Here is a 24,045-nt window from a genome sequence, read left to right as displayed (position 1 = left end):
CCCAAGGCAGGGAAGCCAATGGCCATGTTGCACAGCTTTCCAGCTGCTCTCAGACAGTGGTCAGGGCTCCTGCTCAATAGACAGGCTACTGCCCATGCTTATGCTTTCAGCCCTTCCACCTTCTCTTGGATGTCTTTCTGCTTGGATGCCATCCAGTCCTTGTAAAGCCTGTTCATGATACTCCAAAGGGGATACTTTGGAGGAAGTCCTGCGAGGCCAAGGCTTCCATGTGAGCCTTTGCACCCTCCAGGCAGGCAGCCAGGGGCTCCTCCATGGAGCTGCAGGCCAGAAGTGGTCACCTTCGAGATGACATGCAGCAGCATGGCAGGTTGGCTTTCCAGGTTAATGGCTGCACCCCAGTCCAGGGCCTCCTTGGGCAGGGCAACCCTGTCCACAGCAGCTCCCCAAGCACTGTACTGCCAGCAGCTAGGCAGAATATCCCCTCCACTGACAGCCCTTCCTGCTGCAGGACAGCCAGCAGCTCCTGCAGGAGAGGTACGAGGACAGTTGCCTGGCTGAGGAGCTGCCTTCCAACAGTGCAGTCTGGAGCACTGCCCCACACCTGGCTCCTTGCTGGGGGTGAAGAGCCCAATCCCCTGTCTTTGGAGCTCCCAGGGACAGGCACCCACCACCTCCCTCCAGACCATGGCCGGCCTCCCTTGGGCTCCCCAACCAGCATCAGTGAGCACAGATCAACCACTGGCAGGAGGTTGCCTTTCTTGCCAAACTCACCTGGTGAGCAGCAGTCCCACTTTGTGGCTAGGCTGGAGCACTGGAGAGTTCTGCTTGGCATCAGTCTACAAGAACCAGGCTGTGCTTGAAGAGTAGCCCTACATCACAGCCACCTGAGCTGCAGCCACTCTCACCTTTGCCTGGCCTCCCAGCAGACTCCTAAGGCTCCAGCAGCTGAATGTCCTCCACTGGGCAAGAAAAAGGGGAAGAAGGTGAGCAGCAATGGTTCTGCTGCTCAACTGCAGGACCAGTTCTTAGGGACACAGCCCAGGGCAGAGAGAAACTCATGGCATGGCAGCAGCTCAGCAACTTCTCCAGGACTTGAAGTGATGGGAGACCGCTCTCTTGAGCTCTGCTGGCTCCTTCTGGTGCCCTGTGCACCAGTAAGGGACAGGGAGAGAGCTGGCTGAGCCCCACGCTGCCTCTTCTCTCTCATCAGGCAGCTCTGCCCATGCTGGGGACCTGAGCTGTGTTCCACAGGGTGCTGCGCTCCGAGGCTCCTACTGCAACTTGGCAATGAGCAGTTCCTCCTGGAGGAGAAGGCATCTTTTGCTCCTCTTGTGGCCCTGGGTCAGCTGCACATCCATGCTCAGCACCATGGCAGTGCTGCTTGGCCAGACCTTGCTTCCTCCTGGCACTGCTCCATGACAGCACAGCTCCATCTTGCCATCACAGGTGGCTGTTGGCTCCAATTGACCAACATTCCAACCCCAGCAGAAAGTGTAAGTGGCCCTGGGAAGGCTACGGCCTAGGGGTTCTCTCCAGCATGGCTGTGTTGCCCTTCCTCTAAGGAGCTCAGAGCAGGATATGGCCCAGAGGAAGGATCACCTCCCTCCAACTGCTGGCAGTGCCCCTTGCCTTGGGCTTCACCACTGGTTCCTGGCCTCCAACTAAACTTGGTGTCACTGGTCACCCTGCTCTGGACTCAGATGCTCAACCACTTTTCTGTCCACGGCACTGCTCATCAGCCCATGTGGTGCTTGCTGTCTTGCAGTCCTCAGGCACATCTGCCTGTTGAAGTGGCCTCACAATGCCATCTGCCAGTTCCCTCAGCACCCCATCCGGGGGACCTGTGCATCTCCACTTTGCTTAACTGGTCTGGAATCCCATCCTCTGCCACCGGATCCTTACTTGATCCTTCTCTGTCAGCAGTACTTTATGCAGAAGCAGTGGCTGGGGTTTCCAATCGGCAGTAATGCAGTGTTGCCACCTGCTTAGCAAAGAGATGTGTTGGCCAGGGGTGTGTGTGGCTTTCCCTCGATTCCCCATACTTGTGCCTGGAGCATTCATAGTCAGTCCAACCTTATGTCTGCAGGTGTCCCTGGACCACTGAGATGAGGATTACAAATGCATCTTTCCTTTTTCCAAAATGCAAAGGCCACCTTGTTAGAGGAGAGGGAGAAAGAGGAAAAACAGCAGTCAGCAATAATCTAAAATGTATGTAGAAAAAAGACTTCTTAACATGGTGACACTTATGGGTAAAAGCCCTTTAGGAGCTGTTTTCCACATCCACTTGTAGATGTGATGCAGGTATGTTTCATCATGGACACAAATTTCCATCTTTAAAATCATGAGGTTTGACTGAAAATCAGGAGTTTTTAAATATATGTATTCAATTGTCCTTTTCACTTGCTGTTAGACTTCAGTTGTTAGGAAAGTTGCCAAATTCTCAAATGTCTAGAAACTGTCTCTTATAAACAAAAATAAAAATACACCTGAGTAAAATAAAATAAAATCCATGTACTTGTGATATGACACAGACCTCAAAACTGAAACTTAAAGACGAAAGAACCAACATTATGAGATTCATGATAAATTGTTGAGATATGATAATACCAAAGAAGTCCCAAATAAGATACAGCAGGAAAGACCAGCCTCTAATGCATTCGGACATTGAATCTCTGTAGAAAGTGCTGGAAGAGTTGAAAGATCCTGAAAGCAAACAGCCTTCAACCAGCAGGTACTGCCTTATCTGACATGCCTTTATGTGCATGCCCTTGGTTCCTAGTGCTGATTCCAGTAAACACTCTGCAAGACAAGTATTTCTGATACGCATGTGCTGTGCACTGGACAATGCAGCAGCTCTGTGCAACCAAATGACTCACTCACCAGGACCATCTCCTTAAACACCAGTTCAGACAATCTGTGTTACTGAGAGCCCCGGAAAAACTGACTGCTCCACTGGATTCACACACAGCCATAGCTTGACACCTTAAGGGTAAGACTCAGACAAGATTAACTCAGGGAGCAACAAGAAGCAAGGAAGCCACAGGAAATAAACATCAAGAGGGGAGTGCTGCTCCTGGTCCTGGATTCCCTTCTCCATCCACACAGCTGTGACAGCACTAGCCTCCGAAAGTGCACAAGTGTGCTGAACACTCTCCCCACACTGTTTATACCAGTAACTGTCGTCTGTCTTTCCCAGAGGTGAGTGTGGAGGCAGGTTTATGAACATTGCCACAGGCACATGGCACTCCACACTTCAGACAAGGTATGCAACATCATGGGACACTCCGAAACCATGTGGCAAGACAGCAAGTACATCTACTCTGCAGTGCAGCCCCTTGCAACACCTCCTCTGCCAAGCCCTGCCTGGGGCACCCACCCAGGGCACATTTATGCAAGGCTGGGTTTGGTCTCCTGGACCTCTGCCTGAGGACTTGCAGCTGCAATACAAAGGTCAAGAAAACCCACCTAACCCAAATAATTCTTTAGCAGGAGCACAGTTTTACTGCTGCAATTCTGAAAAGGAGGAATTCCCCCAAACTGTCATACCCTTGGCTCCAACCACTGCATCAAACTTATTCCCAGACTTTCTCCTTTACTGTATTAGTCAGCTTTTTCCGACTCTCACAAAACCCAGGACTTTGGTGCCTTGCCACCCAGAAACCAAAGAAAGCTTCCATGAAACCAGCGAACACCTCCCATCTTCTCACCAATGTCATTAGAAAAGCAAAACAAACCAGAGAGGTTGTACAAGTCAGCCTATAAACCCAGGCGTGAGGAGGATAGTGTCAGTGGTAATGGGGCAAGAAAGGCAGGGTAATTATACCACACCAAAATTGCGATCGTGCTGCATTCCTTTCTGGTGAAGGCCGGCTAAGAATTAGATACACCTTTTAAAATCATCAAAGGGAGTGGCTGCAAGATACAAGGTGATGGGATTAAGATGAAGTTCTGGGTTTGCCAGTTCTCAGCAGTGGCTTTGCTGGCTGGGCTGGGCATGTCATTAACTGCTCCCATATGGTGTTCACATGGTGCCACTTCTTATTAATCTTGATACCATTCTCAGTATTTCCAGAGTCCCAGGCTCCCACTCAGCAAAGAGCTGTATAAAACCAGAAATGGAAGGACAATACCTATCCACAAGGTTTGTTGTACTGGGTCAATGGACAGTGGGATTGAGTGCACCCTCAGCAAGGTTATCAATGACACCAGGCTGTGTGGTTTGGTTGATACGCTGGAGGGAAGGAATGCCATCCAGAGGGACCTTGACATGCTTGTGAGGTGGGCTCATGCCAACCTCATGAAGTTTAACCATGACAAGTGCAAGGTCCTACACCTGGGTCAGAGCAGTCCCTTCATTAGGGACTGCAGTGACAGGACAAGGGGTAACGGATTCAAACTTAAACAGGGGAAGTTTAGATTGGATATAAGGAAGAAATTCTTTACTGTAAGGGTGGTGAGGTACTGGAATGGGTTGCCCAGGGAGGTTGTGAATGCTCCATCCCTGGCGGTGTTCAAGGCCAGGTTGGACAGAGCCTTGGGTGTCATGGTTTAGTGTGAGGTGTCCCTGGCCATGGCAGGGGGGTTGGAACTGGATGATCTTAATGTCCTTTCCAACCCTAACTATGCTATGATTCTATGAATCAGTCAAGTTCAGTAACTTGTACCTCAGCATTATTACAGTGGACCTTCCAAATACTTATCATAGAATCGCAGAACGGTTTGGGTTGCAAAGCTCATTCAGTCCCAACCCCTGCTGTGGGCAGGGACACCTTCCACTAGACCAGGTTGCTCCAAGCCCCATCCAACCTGGCCTTGAACACTGCCAGGGATGGGGCAGCCACAGCGTCTTTGGCAGTACCCCAGCTACTGTCACAAGGTCTGCAAGCTCAGGTCCTTAAGCACAAAACTCCAAGGGCTCCTCTGTCAAGAAGGCTGGTACAAATAACAGAGCCTTTTTGTGCAGATGATTTCACAAGGACTGCATGGGTGAGGGACCAGGTGATTGTCTCAGACCTCTCCCATTTTCAGAAGCACAAGTGCAGGAGCTTAGATGGCAGCACACACCCTAGAGCCCTCTGCAGAGAGGAACCTGCTGGGAAGGTGGGTCTCGAGGAAGCTGATCTGTGGGTCAGAGGCACAGTGCTGCCCAGAAATGCAACCTTGCTCCACAGACCACTGGGCAGTGCAGAGTCCTCTTCTGCTGGAGAACACCTCCCTAGGAGAAACCACAGGAGCAGCCATCACACAGGCAGAACAGCATCACACAGAGGCAAAGCTCCTGCTCTGCCTGCCTCACCTTGTTCGTGGTACAAATGTTGAATTTTTCAATGTCCTCTTGGGCTTTTATGGGGCAGGAGAACTTGGCATAAAAACAGAAAGGCACAGACCACCAGCGCCTTAAAGCCATGGGAATGTCCTCCCCGTTGTAACTTCATATTGCAGGTTGATCGAGTCAATCTTTCTAAGGCCAACAAAACAAATGCTGCATTTGTGCTAGTTTTCAGAAAACATGCCAAAAAAGACAAACACAAGGCAAAGCAGCGAGCCAAATGGCCAAGTCTTGCTCCCCAATTACTCTGAAATTAAAAACTTCAATTAAAACCAGCCACAAAACACAGACATAATGATGACCTCTCTCCTCACAAGAATTCATGCTTTGGCACAAACAACTGGCTGGCCTAATTTTATGTCCAATAAATTTAATCTTACACAATAGAGCGTACAGCAGAGGGAAAGATTAGGTGTTCTGAAAGGAGCTCTCTGGGCATCATGTAACGCTTTACCACTAAATAAAAAGCTTAGAGCAATTTCTGTCCTCTTAGGCCAACACTAAGAATAAGCATAATTCAGCTGGCATCAACATTGGTAAAGTGAGCAAAAGGGAGCTGACAGAACCATCAACTCCAGTTCATCTCTGTGGTGAACCTGTGAACAGACTCAACTCACCACTCAAAACCCAACTGCTCCAATGTGAGGTGAGATGGTTTTGTGTTACTGCACTGTTTACAAATTCCATCTCCTGGCAGTGTTTGAGGAAGGCGCTTTTGCCATGTGGTGACTGCTGATACCCAATGTTCTGGCATGAAGGAAACAGTCCAATGGCTTTCCCATGCCGAGACCTGGGTGACAGGGATGCCAACTGTGCTGGTACACCCGAAGCAGCCATGACTTCAGTACGTGACTTCCAGCAGAGCTGTATGCACAAACAGAAGCCTCTATGAGCCACCTCCAGCTGGGCATCCAGAGATGAAAACATCACCAAATTAGTGCTGAAAAAGAAACCAAGCATGTGAACCCTTGCACAATCTGTATTTACTCTTGATTTCTCAAAAGGCATCACCTACTGATTGCACGCATTTCCCAACTGACACACACCATCATATTGAAACCCTCAATATTGCAGTGACTTAGCTTCCTCCACTTCACCCAATTTAATTAATCCTCGCAGCGCCTCAGAGGAGGAAGGATAGTGCCATTCACCAACCCAGCCCAACGCGCACTCAGAGGCTCGGAAAGCCAAGCACCCTGCTCGAGGTCCCACAGAAAGCAGGCCAAGTCGCTGTGTCACGGTGCTAAAGAGATGGCCATGCCACCAAACCCAGCGGTGAGGAAGAAAGCCTTCCTCAGTTTCAAACCCCCCCCGACCCCAAACTCATGGTCAACAGGATCATTACAGCATGCTTGCCAGGGCAAGTCACTCCTGGTGTGGTGAAGGCGAGGGATTCCTGGCATTGCAGAGCTGCCGGGAGCAGGGCTTGTGGCCTCGGCTGGAGCTGCCCAGCAGAGCGGGACACCCACAGACAGCGCCACGTTGCATAACTACGGACACTGCATGTAAATAGGGAGCTCCCGCTCTGTCACAAGCCATTGACAGCCGCCAGACTTATGCAATTACCGTGGCTCATTACAAGGCTGGCGGGGATGGTTTCAAAGGAGCTGCTGCCTGACTTGGCCAAGAGGCTGGCATGGCCCCAGCATCCACCCGCTGTGAGCGGCCATGCCACCCTCCAGCAGTACGTGTGTCCCCACCAAAGACCCCCCGAGGGTCCACACCAGGAAGCACAGTGAGGGAGCGACCTCTCCACGTCTGGAGAAGCTAGACAGAGTCACAGAACGGTTTGGGTGGAACGGACCTTAAAGCTCATCCAGCCCCAACCCCTTGTCATGGGCATGGACACCTTCCACTCGAGCAGGTTGCTGCAAGCCCCTGTGTCCAACCTGCCCTTGAACACTGCCAGGAATGGGGCATTCACCTCCTCAGTTAACCCCGGGGAGCCCTTGCTTAGAAAATAAAGGTTCACCCTGAAACAAGGCGGTGTGTGGGGGGGAATCCTGTGGCCCCTCCACAACCACTCACTGCCCGCAGGCCCCAGAGACGGCCCCCGGGGCCCAGCTAGGCCCTACCCCGGGCCCACCACCAACCCCCTCAGGACCGCTCCGTGCCGTGCCCTGCGGCGGCGCCCGGCTGGAAGGGCCGCCGGGCACGCTGCGGAGCTCAGGAAGCGGCCGCAACCCCCGCCCTGCCCTGCCCGGGTAGGCTCGGCTCCCCCCGGGCCAGGGGCTGGGCTCCCCGCCGGGCGAGGCAGAGCCGGACACCTCCCCTCCTCCTTCTCCTCCTCCTCCTCGCTTTCCTCCTCCTCCTCCTCCTCGCCTTCCTACTTCTGCACCGGCCGCGCTCCGGCTCCGCCGCTGCCCCTCAGCCGCCGCGGGTGCCGCACAGCCGCCTCCCTCCCTCCCTCCCCGTCCTCCTGCCCTCCCTCCCCCCGCCCCCGCCGGGCCCCCTCCGCCCCGGCCCCGGCGCCGCCGCTTGCACAAGATGGCGGGGACCGTGGCCGAGCGGGACGCGCTGGTGAGTGCCGCTGTGCTCCGATCCGGGGCTCGGGGACGGGGCTGGGGGCATCGGGAAGGGCAGGGTAGGGCAGGGCCCCCTCGGTGGGCACCCGCGGGGCGGCAGCGGGCAGGGATCCGCATGCCCCTTACTCAGCGCTCTCGTTTTTACCTGCAGAAAATAGAGGACGGGCATTTAAACAACTCGCTGGGATCCCCGGTGCAAGCTGATGTGTACTTCCCTCGCCTGGTAAAGCACCTTTATTTGAGGGGGGTATATGGGGTTTTGTGTAGCTGATGCCGAGTTGACCCTTCCTTCCCGCTGTCCTTTCCAGATCGTCCCCTTCTGTGGGCACATCAAAGGAGGAATGAGGCCGGGAAAGAAGATCTTAGTTATGGGCATAGTGGATCTGAACCCCGAGAGGTAACACCTGAGCAGGGCTGCTGGGCCCAGGGAGCGGACGAGGCGGGGGGGAGCCCACAGGCAGGCACACAAACACAGACACATACACACGGATCCCTCCTTTCTGGAAAGGGATTATTTTTATCATTTTAAATATAGCATGCTGATTTCTCCTTTGACCCATAGAGGGGGCATTTCTTTAAGGGATCCCGTTTCCCTACATTTCACTTGGGAGTAAAGGAGCGTGTAGAGCATATGTAAGTGCACATATATACACATATATGCACAGCGCACATGCACACGCATATATGTATGCTGTAACCATGTGCTTGTCCCTGCTGAGCTTTTGGAGCACTCCCTGAATGAGCGGCCACCCCATCCTGTGCCGCTATCCTGGTTTTAATAAGCTGAGAAATGAGACTGGCGGCATTTGGGGCTTCTTTCCTTGCTTCTGGCTGAATGAGAGCTGATCCGTTTGTGTTGCAGCTTTGGCATCAGTCTGACTTGCGGGGAGTCAGAAGATCCTCCTGCAGATGTAGCCATTGAACTGAAAGCTGTGTTTACAGACAGGCAGTTTGTCAGAAACTCTTGTGTAGCCGGAGAATGGGGAGAGGAGCAATCGTCTATTCCTTACTTTCCTTTTATACCGGACCAGCCTTTTAGGGTGAGTACAGCGATGACAGTGGCATGCACCATATCTGATAAAGTGCAATTTGATCAGAGTTGCAGCAGAACCTGACTTTCCTCTGGTGAAATCACAGTGTAGCTCACACCTGTGGTTGAGACACCAGTCGCAGGGTTGTTTGTATCGATCAGAAGTTACGTGGAGGTCCTGCTGCTGCAGGCAGTTCATATGGGGCTATGAACACCTCACCAGGGTGCTATGACAAGTCGCGGGTTGTAATTGTTTGTGATGGAGTGCACTTCCTCAGCTTAGTTTTATAGCTGTAAATTAAGAAGTCCCTCTGTATTATTAATGCATTACAAGTTATTAGTGGAGAATGTAAATAGTCTCTGAGAGTGCTGTATGTTTTGATGGTTCTCTTAATGGACAGCGTTTGCAGTTTAGTGCGGCTAATAAGGAGCTTGTTCATCCTTTGTCTCCAGGGGCGTTACGCTGAGGTTGACCGTAGCCCTTCGTGTTAGCAGATTAAACAGCTAAGCAATAGTGGTATTCTCTTCTGAACCCTGGGATTAAATCTCCTGGCAAATTTAAGCCTGTAGCCACTTGAAAACAGTGTACATGGAAATGCTGTGGTGCTGTGGATGGACTGAGTTGACCTAGAAGCAAATTCCCATCTGTAGTGTTTATGGTTTCTTGAAGATGTCTTTGCAAATCAGGACTAACAAAGTATGCAGCTGCAGAGGGCCGCTTTGCTCTCAGCGGCTTCACTACACTGAGAAAAAAGGCTGCATGTCTTCTGCATGCGGCTGACCCAGAAAAACCTTCTTCCTCCTCCCCACCCCTCTTGCAAAACCTCACTGGCCCCTCTGCCAAATGCCAGTGCTCTGACGAGCTGCCAAACCCTTGTAATCCTTCTTGCCCCCAGGATAATCTCCCCCAGCCCCAAAAGCGAACCATCTCCCCAAGATGGGAGGGTGCTTATGACTGGTTTTGCTGCAAATTGGTTGTGCTCTACTAGCTTCTACAAACTCTCCCATCAGAACTGGCAACACCCTTTGGTGCATATGGGAAATGCACTTGAAAGGGCTTGGTCCTGCTCTGGCTGAGAGGGTTATCCTACCCTGCTGTAGTAGGTGGTGGCTGGGCCCTCAGACAAGGCAGACAAATTACACAGAGCATGGGGTTTGGGTGTCCCCAAAACTAGTGACAGCTGACATTGGAGGACAGCAATATTGCGCTTTGGCAGGAGATACCATAGCAAGGGAGTTGTGCTTTTTCATTTCCACCTTTTTTCCCAACTGCATAAATGGCATTTAGGCTCCCAATTGACTTTGTACCTTTGATGGTTTCCCTCTCAGTGAATAAATGAGACTAAGTGTTCTTGCCAATTACTTCTGATCTAGTCCAATTATCATTCTGGCGTGGCCCAGGGTGATCTGGAAAAACGGATCAGAAGCAGTGTTGAGGCTAACCATATCTTTTACATAACAAGGCCTAAGGCAGGATATGCCTGCTGCAGTGACACAGGAGATAGGCAGCAGCATGGGTGCTTCTCTGCTACATGGTGTGCTACCAGGTCCCCAGGAGTTTAAGCTCTTCTGCACTGTCTGCTGCCACTGGCCCTGTTCCCATTTTTATATGCTGTAATAGCAGCAGAGTCAAGTGCCTGGAAGCAGCACTTCACTCCAGGCTACTGGCCTCTTGAAATGACCCAGGACTTACACATGGTTTCATTGCAGATTTTCTTCTTAACCTGTCTGGACCTGGAGGTCTCCAAGGGCCTGTAGGAGAAGTGCACATTCTGCACACTCATATCCCTGCTTCCTGCTGGGGCACCTTCAGCAGAGCTTAACTACAGGGCACCCTCTCAAGCCACCCCTAACATCAGGAATCTCCCAACCTGTCCAAGCTTGTCCAGCTCCAGGCGTTGTTGCTTTTCCAGAACATTTCTGCAGGGCTTTAGGGAGGAGGGATGAGCTGTGTCCCTCCCTGATCCTTTTTTGTGTCTCATGCGAACTGTCTAGTTGAATTCAAGCCATCCATCATCACTGCAGCTCCAATATGGAGTCTGTTCCAACAGGGAGTCCTGGGCTGACTGCAGCCACAATAGTGAAGGCTTTTTAGTTTCACAGCAGCTCTGTGAGTATGTGTTGGAGGGGAGGGCAAAGCTACCCCATTCTCATGTTCACTCCCTTCTGGTAAATTAACATAAACGTGGAAAGCATTGCAGAGGGAACTGCCCCCTCATTCCACAGCAAAAAAACATTCTCTAGCAAGGAATATAAGATTTGTGTTAGAGATGCAATTTCTTCCCCCTGTAATAAGCAGTCTGAGTTTCTGGCATTACTCTTAAGAGGCAAAACCTCCCTGATGCCAGTGAGGCTGGGTTCCATTTACATTAGACATTAAGATGAAATTCTTCACAATGAGAGTGCTGAGGCATTGGCACAGTTTGCCCAGAGAAGCTGTGGCTGCCCCATCCCTGGCAGGTTCAAGGCCAGGTTGGATGGGGCTTGGAGCAACCTGGTCTAGTGGAAGGTGTCCCTGCCTGTGGGGGTGAGTTGGAACTGGATGAGATTTAAGGTTTCTTCCCACACAAACTGTTCTGTGATTCTGATGTCCTTGTGAAGTAAGAGCAGATCTATCATAGTGTAGCTGCTGTCACGGAGACAAACTGGTCTCAGCCCTGGCTGTTACATGGCAAATAGTTAGCAAAATGTGTAACTGCACCAGTACTGCTTAAAGGCTAACAGAGAGCTCTTTGTATTCTGTGAAACAGCTTCCCAGTTACACTGTGAACAACATGCTTCATCATTTTATTTTTCACAGGTTGAGATACTTTGCGAGCATCCCCGTTTTAGAATATTTGTGGATGGACATCAGCTCTTTGATTTTTACCACCGTATTGAAACACTGTCAGCAATTGATACGATAAAGATAAATGGAGATCTTCAGCTTACAAAACTTGGCTGAGCTTGTGAGGACTGCAGATTCCAAACCGGCTCAGGTGCCATCGTCCGTTTGGAGAAGTGACAGCCAGCTCTGGACACAGCTATGGTAGGAAGGCTGCCCCGTTCCTTTTCCGCATGCAGTTCTTCACTCCTGTGCCGATGAACCAGGCTGTTGTTTATCCTAATGAAGAACACTGTTGGTTAATAGACATTGAGCCGTTTTTCTTGGATCAAAATAGCCTACCTATACTGGATAATCAAATTGGAATGGATTCAGAAAGACTTGCACTCTTGTCTCAGATCTCACAGAAAGGCAATTTCTGACGTGCAGCGCTAAAACCAGTTACTGAACAGCAGTGACAACAACAGAAAGTTTTTCTTTTGCAAATATTGTTTCTGCACTGAAGTGGAGTAGTGTAGCACAACATAGGGCCACGTGCTGACGTCCTTACCCGGGGCCTGAGCCTGGTTCCATGGAAATCAATGGCAAAACTCCCACTCACTTTAACGGGGTACAATCAAACTGTCTAGTCCTTAGTCAAGCACAATTCCCACTGATTTCTATGGGATTTTTGCACATGCCTGGGCGTCAGCTCTTCTGCTGGTCTAAACCAGCATCACCTCTGTGGTTTGCATGGAGTTTTGCTGATTGCTGCCAGCAGCAGACTTGTCCCAAGGACTGTGCAAAAATGGAATGAGGGTATGAGGACACTGCCTGTGTATTTTAGTCAGGGTATTTGCATAGAATGTAGATCGTTACGAGTTTTTGCACAATGTATTGTTAATACAATTTTTAAAGCTTATCTGTAGTTTATTTATTTATACTCATTGTATGTATTATTAGTAAAAATGAACAACCTTACTGATGGTTAAGAATCAAGCAAAAGTGTAAACATTTTGAATGTACAAAATGTCTTTTAGGTTCTTTGGGTAAACTTTACATATCATTCTTGAAAAATCCTGTTTCCTGTTGAGCATTTAGTTACATTTTAATGGAGCCCTCTAGGCCCTGGGAAAGTGTGGGCATGGTAGTTGGTGGGGTGGGGGGAACTGTTTGCATATTCACTCAAAACTGCTTTTCAGGGGTTACTAACTTTGCTGCCCAGGATAGGTTTGAGTTCAAGTCAATCCTTTTAAAAACCAGCAAATTTGAAGTTGGAACCATGCTTGTGTAACCTGAGAAAAAGTTCAGTTTGGCAGCCTCTTAGCTGAGGAAGAGAACCAGCCTCTTTCCAAGGGAGATGGGAGATTTTCTGCACTTGTTTGAGAACATATTTGGCCTTTGATATGACAATTAAAACTTGTCTAGACAGCCAAGTTATTAATGCTTGAAAATCAGCTACTGCACATGAATAATAACTTTTCAAGTAGCTTTTTAAATACTAGGTATAGCTGTATAAACACAGTCATTGCGCTACACTATAAATGAACACAGCCACTTTTCTTGACTTCTTTAGGACTAAATACACTTTTTTCCTTGGCTGCTCACAACAGACTGTCACTGGTCTTTCTGAGTAGTTATAATCATGATAGAAACGTATATTTAGACAATTCTGAAAACATGTAATATAGGGACTTTCTAAGACACAGAATACAAAAACATCCTTTGTAGCACTGTATTTAAAGAAAAAAAGAGAGAGAGAAGAATCTCACAAAGAGAATTATGTTAAACCTGCAATAAAGCTGTGGTTTAAAGCAACCAGAACTGGAATACCCAAAGTTAAGGGTAGCATGCCAGTTGCAAAACCTCATTTTGTGCTAATATGGCCTGCAGTTAAGAAGCCTTAGACTGCAAGCTGAAATTCCAACTGTGGCTCTAGTCCAAAGCCTGTTGAGGTCAATCAGAGTCCTCCGAGCACAGAAGCCTGATTCTTATTTCATGCAAGTGCAAATCTCTTTGCAAAGCCAGGGGGGTGTTGTTGCTGCTGCAGCTGAGTTAAGAATCAGGCTGCTGCCTATAGAATACAAGTTGAAAATCAAATTTTAGCCTTAACATTGACATTCCCTGACTTTTCCTTCCTTTTTCCAAATTGTAAACCTGTCATTTTCCAGATGATCTTTTTATCTGATGTGTGGCTTTCAAGTTGGACATCAGATCCTATTTGTACTTCAGATTGAATAAGAAATGTTCCTGTCTCGCTCTGTTTTTACTCTTTTACATGATACATGATGACTGCGTCATTTTTCCATTGTATAAAGAATGCTGACAGTGTTTCGGTACAAGATATATTCTTAAAAATTATGATAATGATGATAATAAAAATCCAAGGGAAAGGTGCTTCTACATGAGGTGTTTGGATTTGTCTCCAGCTTGGAAATGCTCTATGGTTCCAAAGCAGTTGCAGGCAGAAAGTGAATTCTGTTTGGAGAGATATTTAGCACCCTCCCTGCATAGTGTTCACTCCAACTACAGATGTAAAGCCAAGTTTGCTATTGCCTGGAGCTGTCCTGCTAGTCCAGTGGGCCAGAAGTAGGAAGCTGGGGAGAGTAAGTAGCATCATGACCCTGCAGGAGCACAAAACTAAACAGGATCTGTCTCCCTGACAGCACACCAGTAGAGATATCCCCTCCATACCTTTACTGTACCCCAGAAAAAGCAATTAATTTGGCTGACTTCAGTTTTCAGCTACTTGGGATTCCTGGTTAGCACAGCCCTCAGACTTTCACTATCCTTGCATGGGCTTGGCACAGCACAGTGCCTTCACCAGGGATGCCAAGATGAACTCAATGCACCACTGTTAGTGGTGTCTCTGTCAGGAGCAGGGGTTCAGAGATACTGCCTTGCCTCTGTTCCCACTCGCTGTGCTGGGCACTCCCGTTTGTTCCTGCTCCAGTAGATTTCTGTCTAGGGAAAATGCTTTTTTGAACCCGATTCTGGTTTTGCCTTGGCATAACTCCACCAACCATGGCACCCACCACCTGATTCTGCTCCACTGTGGTTTCTGAGCCAGGCTTAGAGGCAAGAAGAGATTGTGGTTTGGCTGAGAGCTCAGGAAAGGGCAGAAAGTCACAGTTAAAGCTTCCATGTCTATTTGTCTGCCTAACACCAGTTTGGAAGCCTTTTTGCTTTTCTTTTGGATAGTCTCATGCTATGGCAAGTGAATGCAGGATAATGTCTGTGTAACCAAAGGCTGTTCCCTGCATCCTTGGCTTATATTGGTTGATAGCAGCATTCCAGTATTTGAAGGAGGCCTACAGGATTGCTGGTGAGGGAGTCTTCATTAGGGACTGTACTGATAGGACAAGGGGTAATGGGTTCAAACTTAAACAGCAGAGGTTTAGATTGGGTATATGTACTGTGAGGGTGGTGAGGTACTGGAATGGGTTGCCCAGGGAGGTTGTGAATGCTCCATCCCTGGCAGTGTTCAAGACCAGTTTGGATGAAGCCTTGGGTGATATGGTTTAGTGTGAGGTGTCCCTGCTCATGGCAGGGGAGTTGGAACTTGATGATCTTGAGGTCCTTTCCAGCCCTAACTATTCTATGATTCTATGATGCTATGATTCTGTTCAGAAGCAACTGCTGAACAACTTCCATGTGCAGTGTAAGTCAGAGGAAACTGAGGCCTGTTCCTGTTTCTGTTCAGTTGGACCTTGAACCAAATCCAAATGTTAATTCTTCCCTGTGAGGGTGCTGAGGCCCTGGCACAGGGTGCCCAGAGAAGCTGTGGCTGCCCCATCCCTGGCAGTGTTCAAGGCCAGGCTGGACAGGGCTTGGAGCAACCTGGTCTAGTGGAAGGTGTCCCTGCCTGTGACAGGGGTTGGAACTGGATGAGCTTTAAGGTCCCTTCCAACCCAAACCATTCTATGATTCTATGATTTTATGTTTAAGATGGGAGACTGTGCTGCAAAATTTATGTCTGATTTTTTTTTGTCTCCACAATTCAGGAATTATCCAGATATTGTGGATATAAACCCTACTAGACCTGAAATAAGAGTATTTCCAAATTGGGCCAGATTTTCAGTATGTTTTTTCAGTAGGGACAAGTAGTCTCTGAGCTTCATGTAAGCTGCAGTTCTTCAGGACTGAGTGTGTGAACCAACTTCTGAAATCCTATGGTAGAATTTATTAGCTGTATATTTCCATGGTTTCCTCAGAATGAGGAAAACTCATTCGGAAATGAAAAAAAAAGCCTTGAATGGGTAAAACCCATGTGGAGTGGAATCACTCCACTTGGCAAAGCTTTATTTTTTCCAAAGAGGAAAAAGCAACAACCAAAAAAACCTGACCAAATTCTTGAGCTGTGTTTGGAATGGACTGTGATAAAGCTGATTTAATTAAAAATAGGGGGGGAGGGAGGTTATTGCCTACTCAGAAAGAGCCTTGAAACACCTCAGTGTCATGGGAGGTAGCCTGTGTCTAAACATACTTCACAGAAACACTTTTTCACAGGCAAGTTGTTAAAAATGTTACAAAATACCTTCTTTTGGTGTCACAATTAGAAATGGTTGCCCCACCTTGAAAGAACATTTTGTGCTAAATATTCATATGTTGTCTATGTGAACTTGCACTAACATACATTATATTTTTCCTCCCCTCCTTGACTAACTTGAGAAGAAATAGGCGTAATATTGCTAAACCGGTTGAATGTGACATCTGCTTGAGGCATAGCATCTTTCTCAAGGGCTGTTTTGAGTAAACAGCCTGAAAACCAAAGGGAGAGCCTGATTCACCATTCTGCTGTGCCAGCTTTCCGCCCCTGTCACTCTCCTGCTGGGAGGCTGAGGCTGAAGCCCTGAGATTTTAATGTGAGGGAGCAGCACCGAGATTTTTATCTTCTGGGATTTAGAACTATTGACAGTGAAGGAAACAAGAATAGAGTAGCCACAGCACTCCCAAGCTTGGTAGTAGTACGATGTGCCATAGTCCTAAGGGAGTATGAGCTCAGAGGGAGGTAGTGGGCATTTCAGAGCCAGCCAAGAACACAGGCTGTGGAGCTGCATGACAGTTTCTCAGGGATGGGCATTTGCCACCTTCTGCAACCCCACAAGAGGACACACAGCAAAAAACAGCGTTGCTTACGAGTTTGGAAGGAATGAATGAGTTCATGTTCCTACTCGCCTTCTTTAAAAGAGGCTCTTTAAAAGTCATAGGAAAATTTTGGAGCAGCCTTGCTCCTGAGGTTTTTTTTCCCCACAGCATATCTGATGTGGGGCTCATCTGGCTTCCCACCTACAAAAAGTGCTCCCCACAGAAATCTACAGCTCTGCTTTCTGCACTGAGGCTGTTTACAGTGACCTTTCCCTGCAGGAAACTGCAGAACCACGGTTAGTGGCAGCTCTAAGCAACCTCCCAGCATCCCTGGAATTGATACGAGTCTGAGGAATGAGAGTCAGGCTGAGGGCAACCTTAAATGCTCATTGTGATAAGCACAGAAGAGAGGAAGGAAAGCTACACCTGGCTAGGCACAGTGAGTGACCTGGTGAGATTTTCTGTAATAGTGGCAATTGTTCTGATTTTCTCACATGGATCAGAAAGCTTAGAGGACAAAATCACTGTGCAGTGAGTGGTGAGTGGGGTTAGAACCAAAGCCAACCCAAACGGGCAGAAAAAATGAGCTGCAGACGCTTTATCTGGCTTTGATACACCCTCCCAGCTCCTCCCAGCAATCACTGCTGTTATGAACATACACAATTACTACAACAAGGAGATTCAGCAGCATGTGCAAGATCAAAATAATAAACTCCTGCTTTGCCACAGGTCCTCCCTAGCTTCTGTTGCACGGCCTCTCCATCTGTCTGTCAACAAATAACTACATCCTGCTGCTTTTAAAATCCATGGCAAAAATCCCATTGACTTTCCTGGAAATAGGTCCATAAGAAAAGGGTTATTTCGAGCTCTCCCTCTCCAGTTATTTTCAGCTGGGGCATACTCTAAAACTGAGATTATTTTTAAATATGAACAGAGGACTATTTCTGTCTGCATTATCCATTTGATAGAGTCAACAGAAAGCACAGCAGTTTCGCAGTTAGCTGATAAAATGTCATATTCATCACCTTCTGATTTTAAAAAGTGGGGATGTGCACAAAACGACTGGGCAATAACAGTAATATGTATCACTCACCACAGATCTATTCTGATGTGTTGTGCCAATTTCATAATGAAATTTTAATAACAATAAACTGTGAAATCTTCACCAGGTTGTTCTGTCTTTTATCTGAATTATTAATGCTTGTTACACACCCTCTTGACTGCTTTAACTTCTGCCTTCTTTTATCTCTTGACTGTTTCTCAGATGTACCTCTTTCCCTCATAAAACCATAGTGTGAAACTTCAGAATGAGATGTGGAGCTTGTGTAAAACTCCTTTACAGTTTAAATGCACTACACAGATCAAATACCATTAGAGGAAAGAATAGCTTGCTTACTCATGCAAGACTTCCACTGACATCACTGGGCAGTGTAAGCCTCCGGAGTTAACAGGCACGACTCAGACCGTACGGCCAGGCCATGAGACACAGATTGCTGATGGTTTTTGCAGAGGATAAACCAGCCTGTCAGCAATGCAACTCATACACGCGTTTCACTTCACCCTGCTGAACTCATGGGTGAGGGCTGCATAGTGTAAAACCACCAGATCAGCTCCAGAGACATGTTACTATGAGACCCGGTGTTTTAATTGTTGGCCTGACCCTAACTAAAGTTCACATTCACCTGAGTGCAAGAGGAAACTTTAAGGTCTCATCTTCTTTCAATTAAAGCTATTGGAAAAATTCTGCATGTCCCAAATGAGAAAGGATTGTGCCCTACATCCAGTTGTGGCTGTGAAAAATGAGTGAGGTTTCTGAGGGAAACCTCAAAATCCAAACAGCACTGAAGCAGCAGGTGAACAGAATTCGAACACAGCTAATTCTGTGGGTTTGCTCCTGATAAAATTACTATGAATCAGATGCTCTCCCCAAGTTTAGTAACCCACGAGCATGGATCTGTGGCCATCCCTGCTCAAAACAGCCTGAAATTGGCTCTTTGTTTACTACACATGACCCTGAAAGGATGTATCTTAAGCCATCTAGAGATTCTGAGCTAAAACACTGCATTAGGTGACCTAAATACAAACCAGAAATGGCTGTGAATGGTATCAAGGCAGCGTCTAGTCCCCACCAGACAACAGAGCATAACAGCAATAAGTGCCTGCGGGGGATTTTCCAAAAGGGGAATGTATACATTGGATTTCACCACTTATATTGGCTAACTGTCCTGCTTTTGGCTGGGATGGAGTTAATTTTCTTCCTAGTAGCTGGTGCAGTGCAGTGTTTTGGCTTCAGTCTGAGAACAATGCAATGCTGATAACACACCAATGTTTTAGTTGTTCCTCTGTAGTACTGATCCTGATCAAGGACTTTTCAGTCTCATGCTCTGCTAGTGAGGATGGGCACAAGAAGCCAGGAGGAAGCAGAGACAGGACACCTGACCCAAAGTAGCCAAAGGGGTATTCCATACCACAGACATCATGCCCTGTATATAAACTTGGGGGGAGTCACCTAGAAGGGGCTGATTGCTGCTAGGGTCAGGCTGGGTATCAGTCAGAGGGTGGTGAGCAATTGTATTCTGCATCACTGCTGTTTGTTAGTTTAGGGATTTTCTTCCTTCTTAGTTTTATATCTCTCTTCTTCTTATTTCCCTTTTCATTATTATTAGTATTATATTGTACTTTAATTATGAAACTGTTCTTATATTAACCCATGAGTTTAACTCTTTTCCCCCAATTCTCCTCTCCACCTTATTAGAAGAGGGGGGAGCAAGCAGCTGCATGGTGCTTAGTTAAACCACGACACTAATTCCTGCAGAGGCCCTTGAAAACCTCTCATTTGACCTGTAATACTGAATAAACTACAGGCATGGGGTTTGGGAGGAAGGAAGGAAAGGAGCTGCTCACTCTGCTGAGAGCACCTGATGTGGCAAGTGCCATGTGTCTTTCTCTCCCATTCACTTCAGATGCTCCAGAGCTGGGCCTCATTTTGATGGAGTGTTTCTGAGCTTGAAGTCAAGCCAATTCATGCAGAGGGATATACTCACAGGAATACCACGAATATATGACTCTTTGCTAGCACTGCACTGGATCTTATTTTTAAATTATGACTTGCACCACTCCTCTAAGAATAGAGGCTGGCTCTGGAACAGTCACGTCAGCTCCAGCCTTCTCCACAAGTTACATATTACTCACCCTGTTCAGGTTTTGAGGTTTCACATTCCACACTGGTGCCTTGCTAGACCAGGGCTGGGATGCTGGAAGGGGGTGTCATTCCATGAAAGACCCTGAGAAGGAGGTTTCTTTCAGCAGCTCTCCCAGCAGGCATAAGGAAACTTGCAAGTCTCCCTCAGCAATCAGAAGCAACAACAATGTTGAGCTAATGCTGACTCCTGGTTTGCAGAACAGGGCTTCCTTGTGAAAAGTAGGAACAAAAGCCTGGTTAAGTAGAAAAACACTGAAGCTGAACAGTAAATCTCATCAGCAGAGAAGAGTTAATAGGCAGCAGTAGGAAATTTGATGCTATAATAGCAAAGAGCCATGCTTCCTTGGTGTCCAGAGGTTGTAGGCAGGCATTGCTTCAATCAGGCAGAGAGGCAGAGCTCCATTCTTGGAGCAGACTGCTGCCAAGTGCTGATGGGGAGGCTGGAGGATTCTGAGTGCTCAGTGGCTCTGCCTTGACTTGGCTTCAAAAACCCTTGTGATGGGAGGAAAGCCAGTGCTGACAGTATTGTAATGTATGACAAGCTACAGTAGCAGCTCCAGCACCCTGTGTTTGAAGAGGCAAAGAGGATTCTTTCCTGGCTGCTCTCTAAGAAACTTTCTGTTCAGTGGGAAAGATAATCACTGTCCAGAAGAGATCCAGACCATAACTAAAGACAGAATATGGCTCTAGGTAGCAGAAATACTCTTGGAAAGGCAACAGATTCACTACTATCTCCAGAGGAAAATAAAATATTTTAAAGTACAAAGGCCACAACAGTGATAGCGGGGCTTCTTTTACACCCAGTGTTGGAGGAAAGATACAATGATCTACAGTGGCTACAAAATAGACTCTGAGGGATAAAGCTCTGTGTGGGTGCAGAACACAGCTTCCACCTCCATTCTCTTCCATTTCCATGGCCTTTTCTGAGGGATGCCTGGTCCTCTCCATGAGAAAGAACCACTGCTGGAAACCCCACAGCCAGAGGAGTGGCTTCAGACCTTCATGTGTCCTCTACAGACACTGACCAAGGTGTACTTCATTTAGCACCACCCACTGAAGAACTTTAAACTGATGAACTGTACAATTTGTGTTAATTCATCACTGCTCCTTGCCATTTCTAGTATTATTGCTGCTATTCTGTGGGCAGGGAGAGGGAAGAACAGAGATGCAACAACAGTTTCTCAGCAATCAGTGCTGTAACTTGGAATACACCGATTTGAACACACTTAAAAGTCACATCACTGTAACTTTTGGCTACAACACTGAAGCTCAGGCTCCCAAGCCCCCTCCTGTGTTCACCAGGGAGACGTTATTCTGGGCCAGAATATACAACAGTAAGGTCGAGTAATGTTATACAGTGAGTAGCTCCTCTGGGACCTGGGGGGCTATTTGTAATGCAAAATCCTTCCAAAATATGGGGGGTGGGAGGGGGGGGTTAATAATGAAAATTGAATGGCAGCCCATCCGTTTTTTGCAGCCTCTACTGATGCAGAGCGCTTTCAGTTGTGACTTAAATAATGTAGAAGAGAAGCTGGAACATGGAAGATCAGGTTTCTTAGCAGGGAGTTGTTTGCTGCACCTTGAATTCAAAAGATGATGCACACACACATTTCCCTACACAAAATACAGCAATCACAACCTGAGTGATGCAAACCGACAGATCTCTCTTGATTTGGGTGGAAATGTGCTGATTGATAGCAACTGAGCTGGAGCATGAACTCGTTTAAGGTTCCTATCATAAACCTAACCTTTGAGCTATTCAAAAGATGTTCTCAGGCAATGTAACAGGATTCTATTTAGCAAAGGGAAGCACATGATTGTTTTAATGCATTGTACAGCTGAGGCTGAGATTATGCAGACTAGAAGATGATGTTTTTCAGTGAAAGGGAAATCAGTTGTAATTATGATTCTTGTTGTCTTTATGTATTACCAGCTGTATCGACTACCTGCATCCTGTGTGTCACTGGCAACTAGGGAACATGATACATTACCCCATGCTAGTGTTGGAGAGCAGTAGAGATTAAAAACAAGATTCCCACAGAATAATTGTAGCAAATGGATGATTGTACACATTCATATTAACATGCCAACAGATGAATTCCTGGTCAGTGTCAGCAAACATTTCACTTGGGGTATGAGAAAAGGGCAGGAATGAACAGCTTAGAAGTTCAACAACCGACTAGCACAGCATTTTTACCTCTAAGAATGCCCTCTGAGAGCTGTGTCTGCCTCACATTGGCCAGTGAATTTCACTTTATAGGACAAGGAGATGAGGTATTTGCAAGTCAGTGTCCACCTCTCTCCTGCCTTGATTGGTACCATAACACATGAAATTACCTCTCTGTGCCAGTAAAGAGAGCTGATGGCCATCCATAGACATCCTTCCAGGGCTCAGATCTGGGTTTCAGCTGCCAGCAAGCAGTGTTTGGGGTGCCTGTGTAGTGCAGAGGTTCCTGGCTCACTAAATCTCACCAAGACTGAAGAAGTGGAATGTTTATTACTGGGCACAGAACTGTACAGATGTGAGCACACAGCTGGTAGGGCCAAGCTGCCTGTAAGCAAACTCAGTTGGGAGGCAAGCAGGAGCTGCCTGTGCAGATGTAAAGCAGCATCTGTTGGGAACTTCTATGTCTTGTAAAGCATTTATATGTCTCATAAAGCAGAAGCAGCTGCTTCAAACTCCCTGGGATAATATCAGCCAGGTTAACAGTCCCATCATTGGGCTGGTTTAGGCAGGAGTTGTACAGGACTGCTCAAGGTCTGACCTTTCCACTAAAAGCCAAGCCATGCATCTCCACGTAGACCACAATACAGGTCCACTTGAAGAAATAACTGATGTACACTTGAAGCATTCAGCAACCATTCAGGTAGGTGTCAGGAATGCCAGGTGTCTTCCTGCAGACTGTTGCTGTGTTCAGTATAAACTGATGACCACAGACCATCACAGAAGCACAGTGACTATTACACTTGATAAAACTGGCAGTCCAAACAGTCCACAGTCTTTGGAGTGTGTTTTGGAGGACAGCACAGAAGATGTTGTAGCAGACAGCTACAGCATAGGTGGCCATAGGCAGATTTTTCTTTTAATTCTCTTTAAGCAAAGTTGGTGTGAAACCTGTTCAATAGTCTTGAATTTTATGTATTTATAGTGGTAAGTATTGCAGTGATTGTAATTGAGGGCTATTAAATGCCTGATATTTCAGGATCCTGTCATGTTTATAGCAAAGAAAATTCCTGTTTGCCTTCAGCGTACCACTCTTCTGTGTCCTTATGTGCCCTGTTACTCTTTAATAGGTGGATGAAGAAAGAAAAGACACTAAACTACCTTCTCAGTATCATTTAGCTTTCTACATTCTTTCATCATGTTTATTACCACCTTTTTCAAAGTACACAGACCTTTTCAACCTAATGACCAAATAACAGCCAGGAAACTTCTCTAAAACATGGCTTCAATCCACACTATAAGCATTAACAGTCACCATAGTCAAAGTAAATTGCAGGTGGTGGTATATTGCCTAACATCCTGATGCAAATGTAAGATAAAGGCCTACTCCAGGGGGTGTAATGCAACATGAAATTCACACTTTGCATATCAAGCTTTATCTTTATTTCAGAAAAGCCTCTAATTATGCTGAAATGTGTCCTTTCAACCTTCCCTACACCTGCCTCAAGGAGCCCCCCTACTTAACTGCAGCCAATGACTCCCTCCATGTCATTCTCTCCCCACAGAGGATTTTAGACACTGAATCTACATAGTCACAGCTCCAGACCAAACGGACCTATATCTCCTCAGCCTGTTCCCACCTGCCTCTGGCAAGCCTCCAGACAATTTGTGTGGCTTACTTTATGTTCCAGCCATCCAGTGCTACCTCCAGTGCTCGAAAGGACTTGGCCTCTCAGAACGTATCACTCCACAGAGAACAACTTGTTCTAGAGAAGGCATGACAGGAAGAAACATCCTTTATAGCATTCAGGGTTATGGGAGCCAGGCTTCAAATGGGAGGCCACAATTTCCATTACCAGGGACTGCCCCTGTCTCAGGCACATAGCAGCTCCACTTACCCTCTTCTAAGCTGCTTGGTTTAGACTTCAAACAGATCCAAAGGG

At 47.3% G+C, this 24,045-nt stretch overlaps 1 protein-coding gene across 1 annotated transcript; it reads left to right on the top strand.

Moving 5' to 3' along the window:
- The first annotated feature begins 7,725 nt into the window (after positions 1 to 7,725).
- Positions 7,726 to 14,051, top strand: LGALSL (galectin like). Its single transcript, XM_034060405.1, has 5 exons — positions 7,726 to 7,810; positions 7,967 to 8,038; positions 8,124 to 8,212; positions 8,678 to 8,855; positions 11,646 to 14,051. The coding sequence occupies exons 1-5, from the start codon at positions 7,778 to 7,780 to the stop codon at positions 11,787 to 11,789; spliced, it is 516 nt and encodes a 171-aa protein (XP_033916296.1). The 5' UTR covers positions 7,726 to 7,777; the 3' UTR covers positions 11,790 to 14,051.
- The last annotated feature ends 9,994 nt before the right edge of the window (positions 14,052 to 24,045 follow it).

The sequence above is a fragment of the Melopsittacus undulatus genome, chromosome 3 (genome assembly GCF_012275295.1).
Source record: "Melopsittacus undulatus isolate bMelUnd1 chromosome 3, bMelUnd1.mat.Z, whole genome shotgun sequence".
NCBI classification, from domain to species: Eukaryota; Metazoa; Chordata; class Aves; order Psittaciformes; family Psittaculidae; genus Melopsittacus; species Melopsittacus undulatus.
This window is presented reverse-complemented; position numbering and strand designations above follow the sequence as displayed.

What these genes read in the sequence shown, in the direction of transcription:
- LGALSL (XM_034060405.1), top strand. Translation starts at nt 7,778, where the DNA reads ATGGCGGGGACCGTGGCCGAGCGGGACGCGCTG. An exon ending in TGGCCGAGCGGGACGCGCTG is followed by an intron (nt 7,811 to 7,966) that starts GTGAGTGCCGCT and finishes TTTTACCTGCAG; the next exon opens with AAAATAGAGGACGGGCATTT. An exon ending in ATGTGTACTTCCCTCGCCTG is followed by an intron (nt 8,039 to 8,123) that starts GTAAAGCACCTT and finishes TGTCCTTTCCAG; the next exon opens with ATCGTCCCCTTCTGTGGGCA.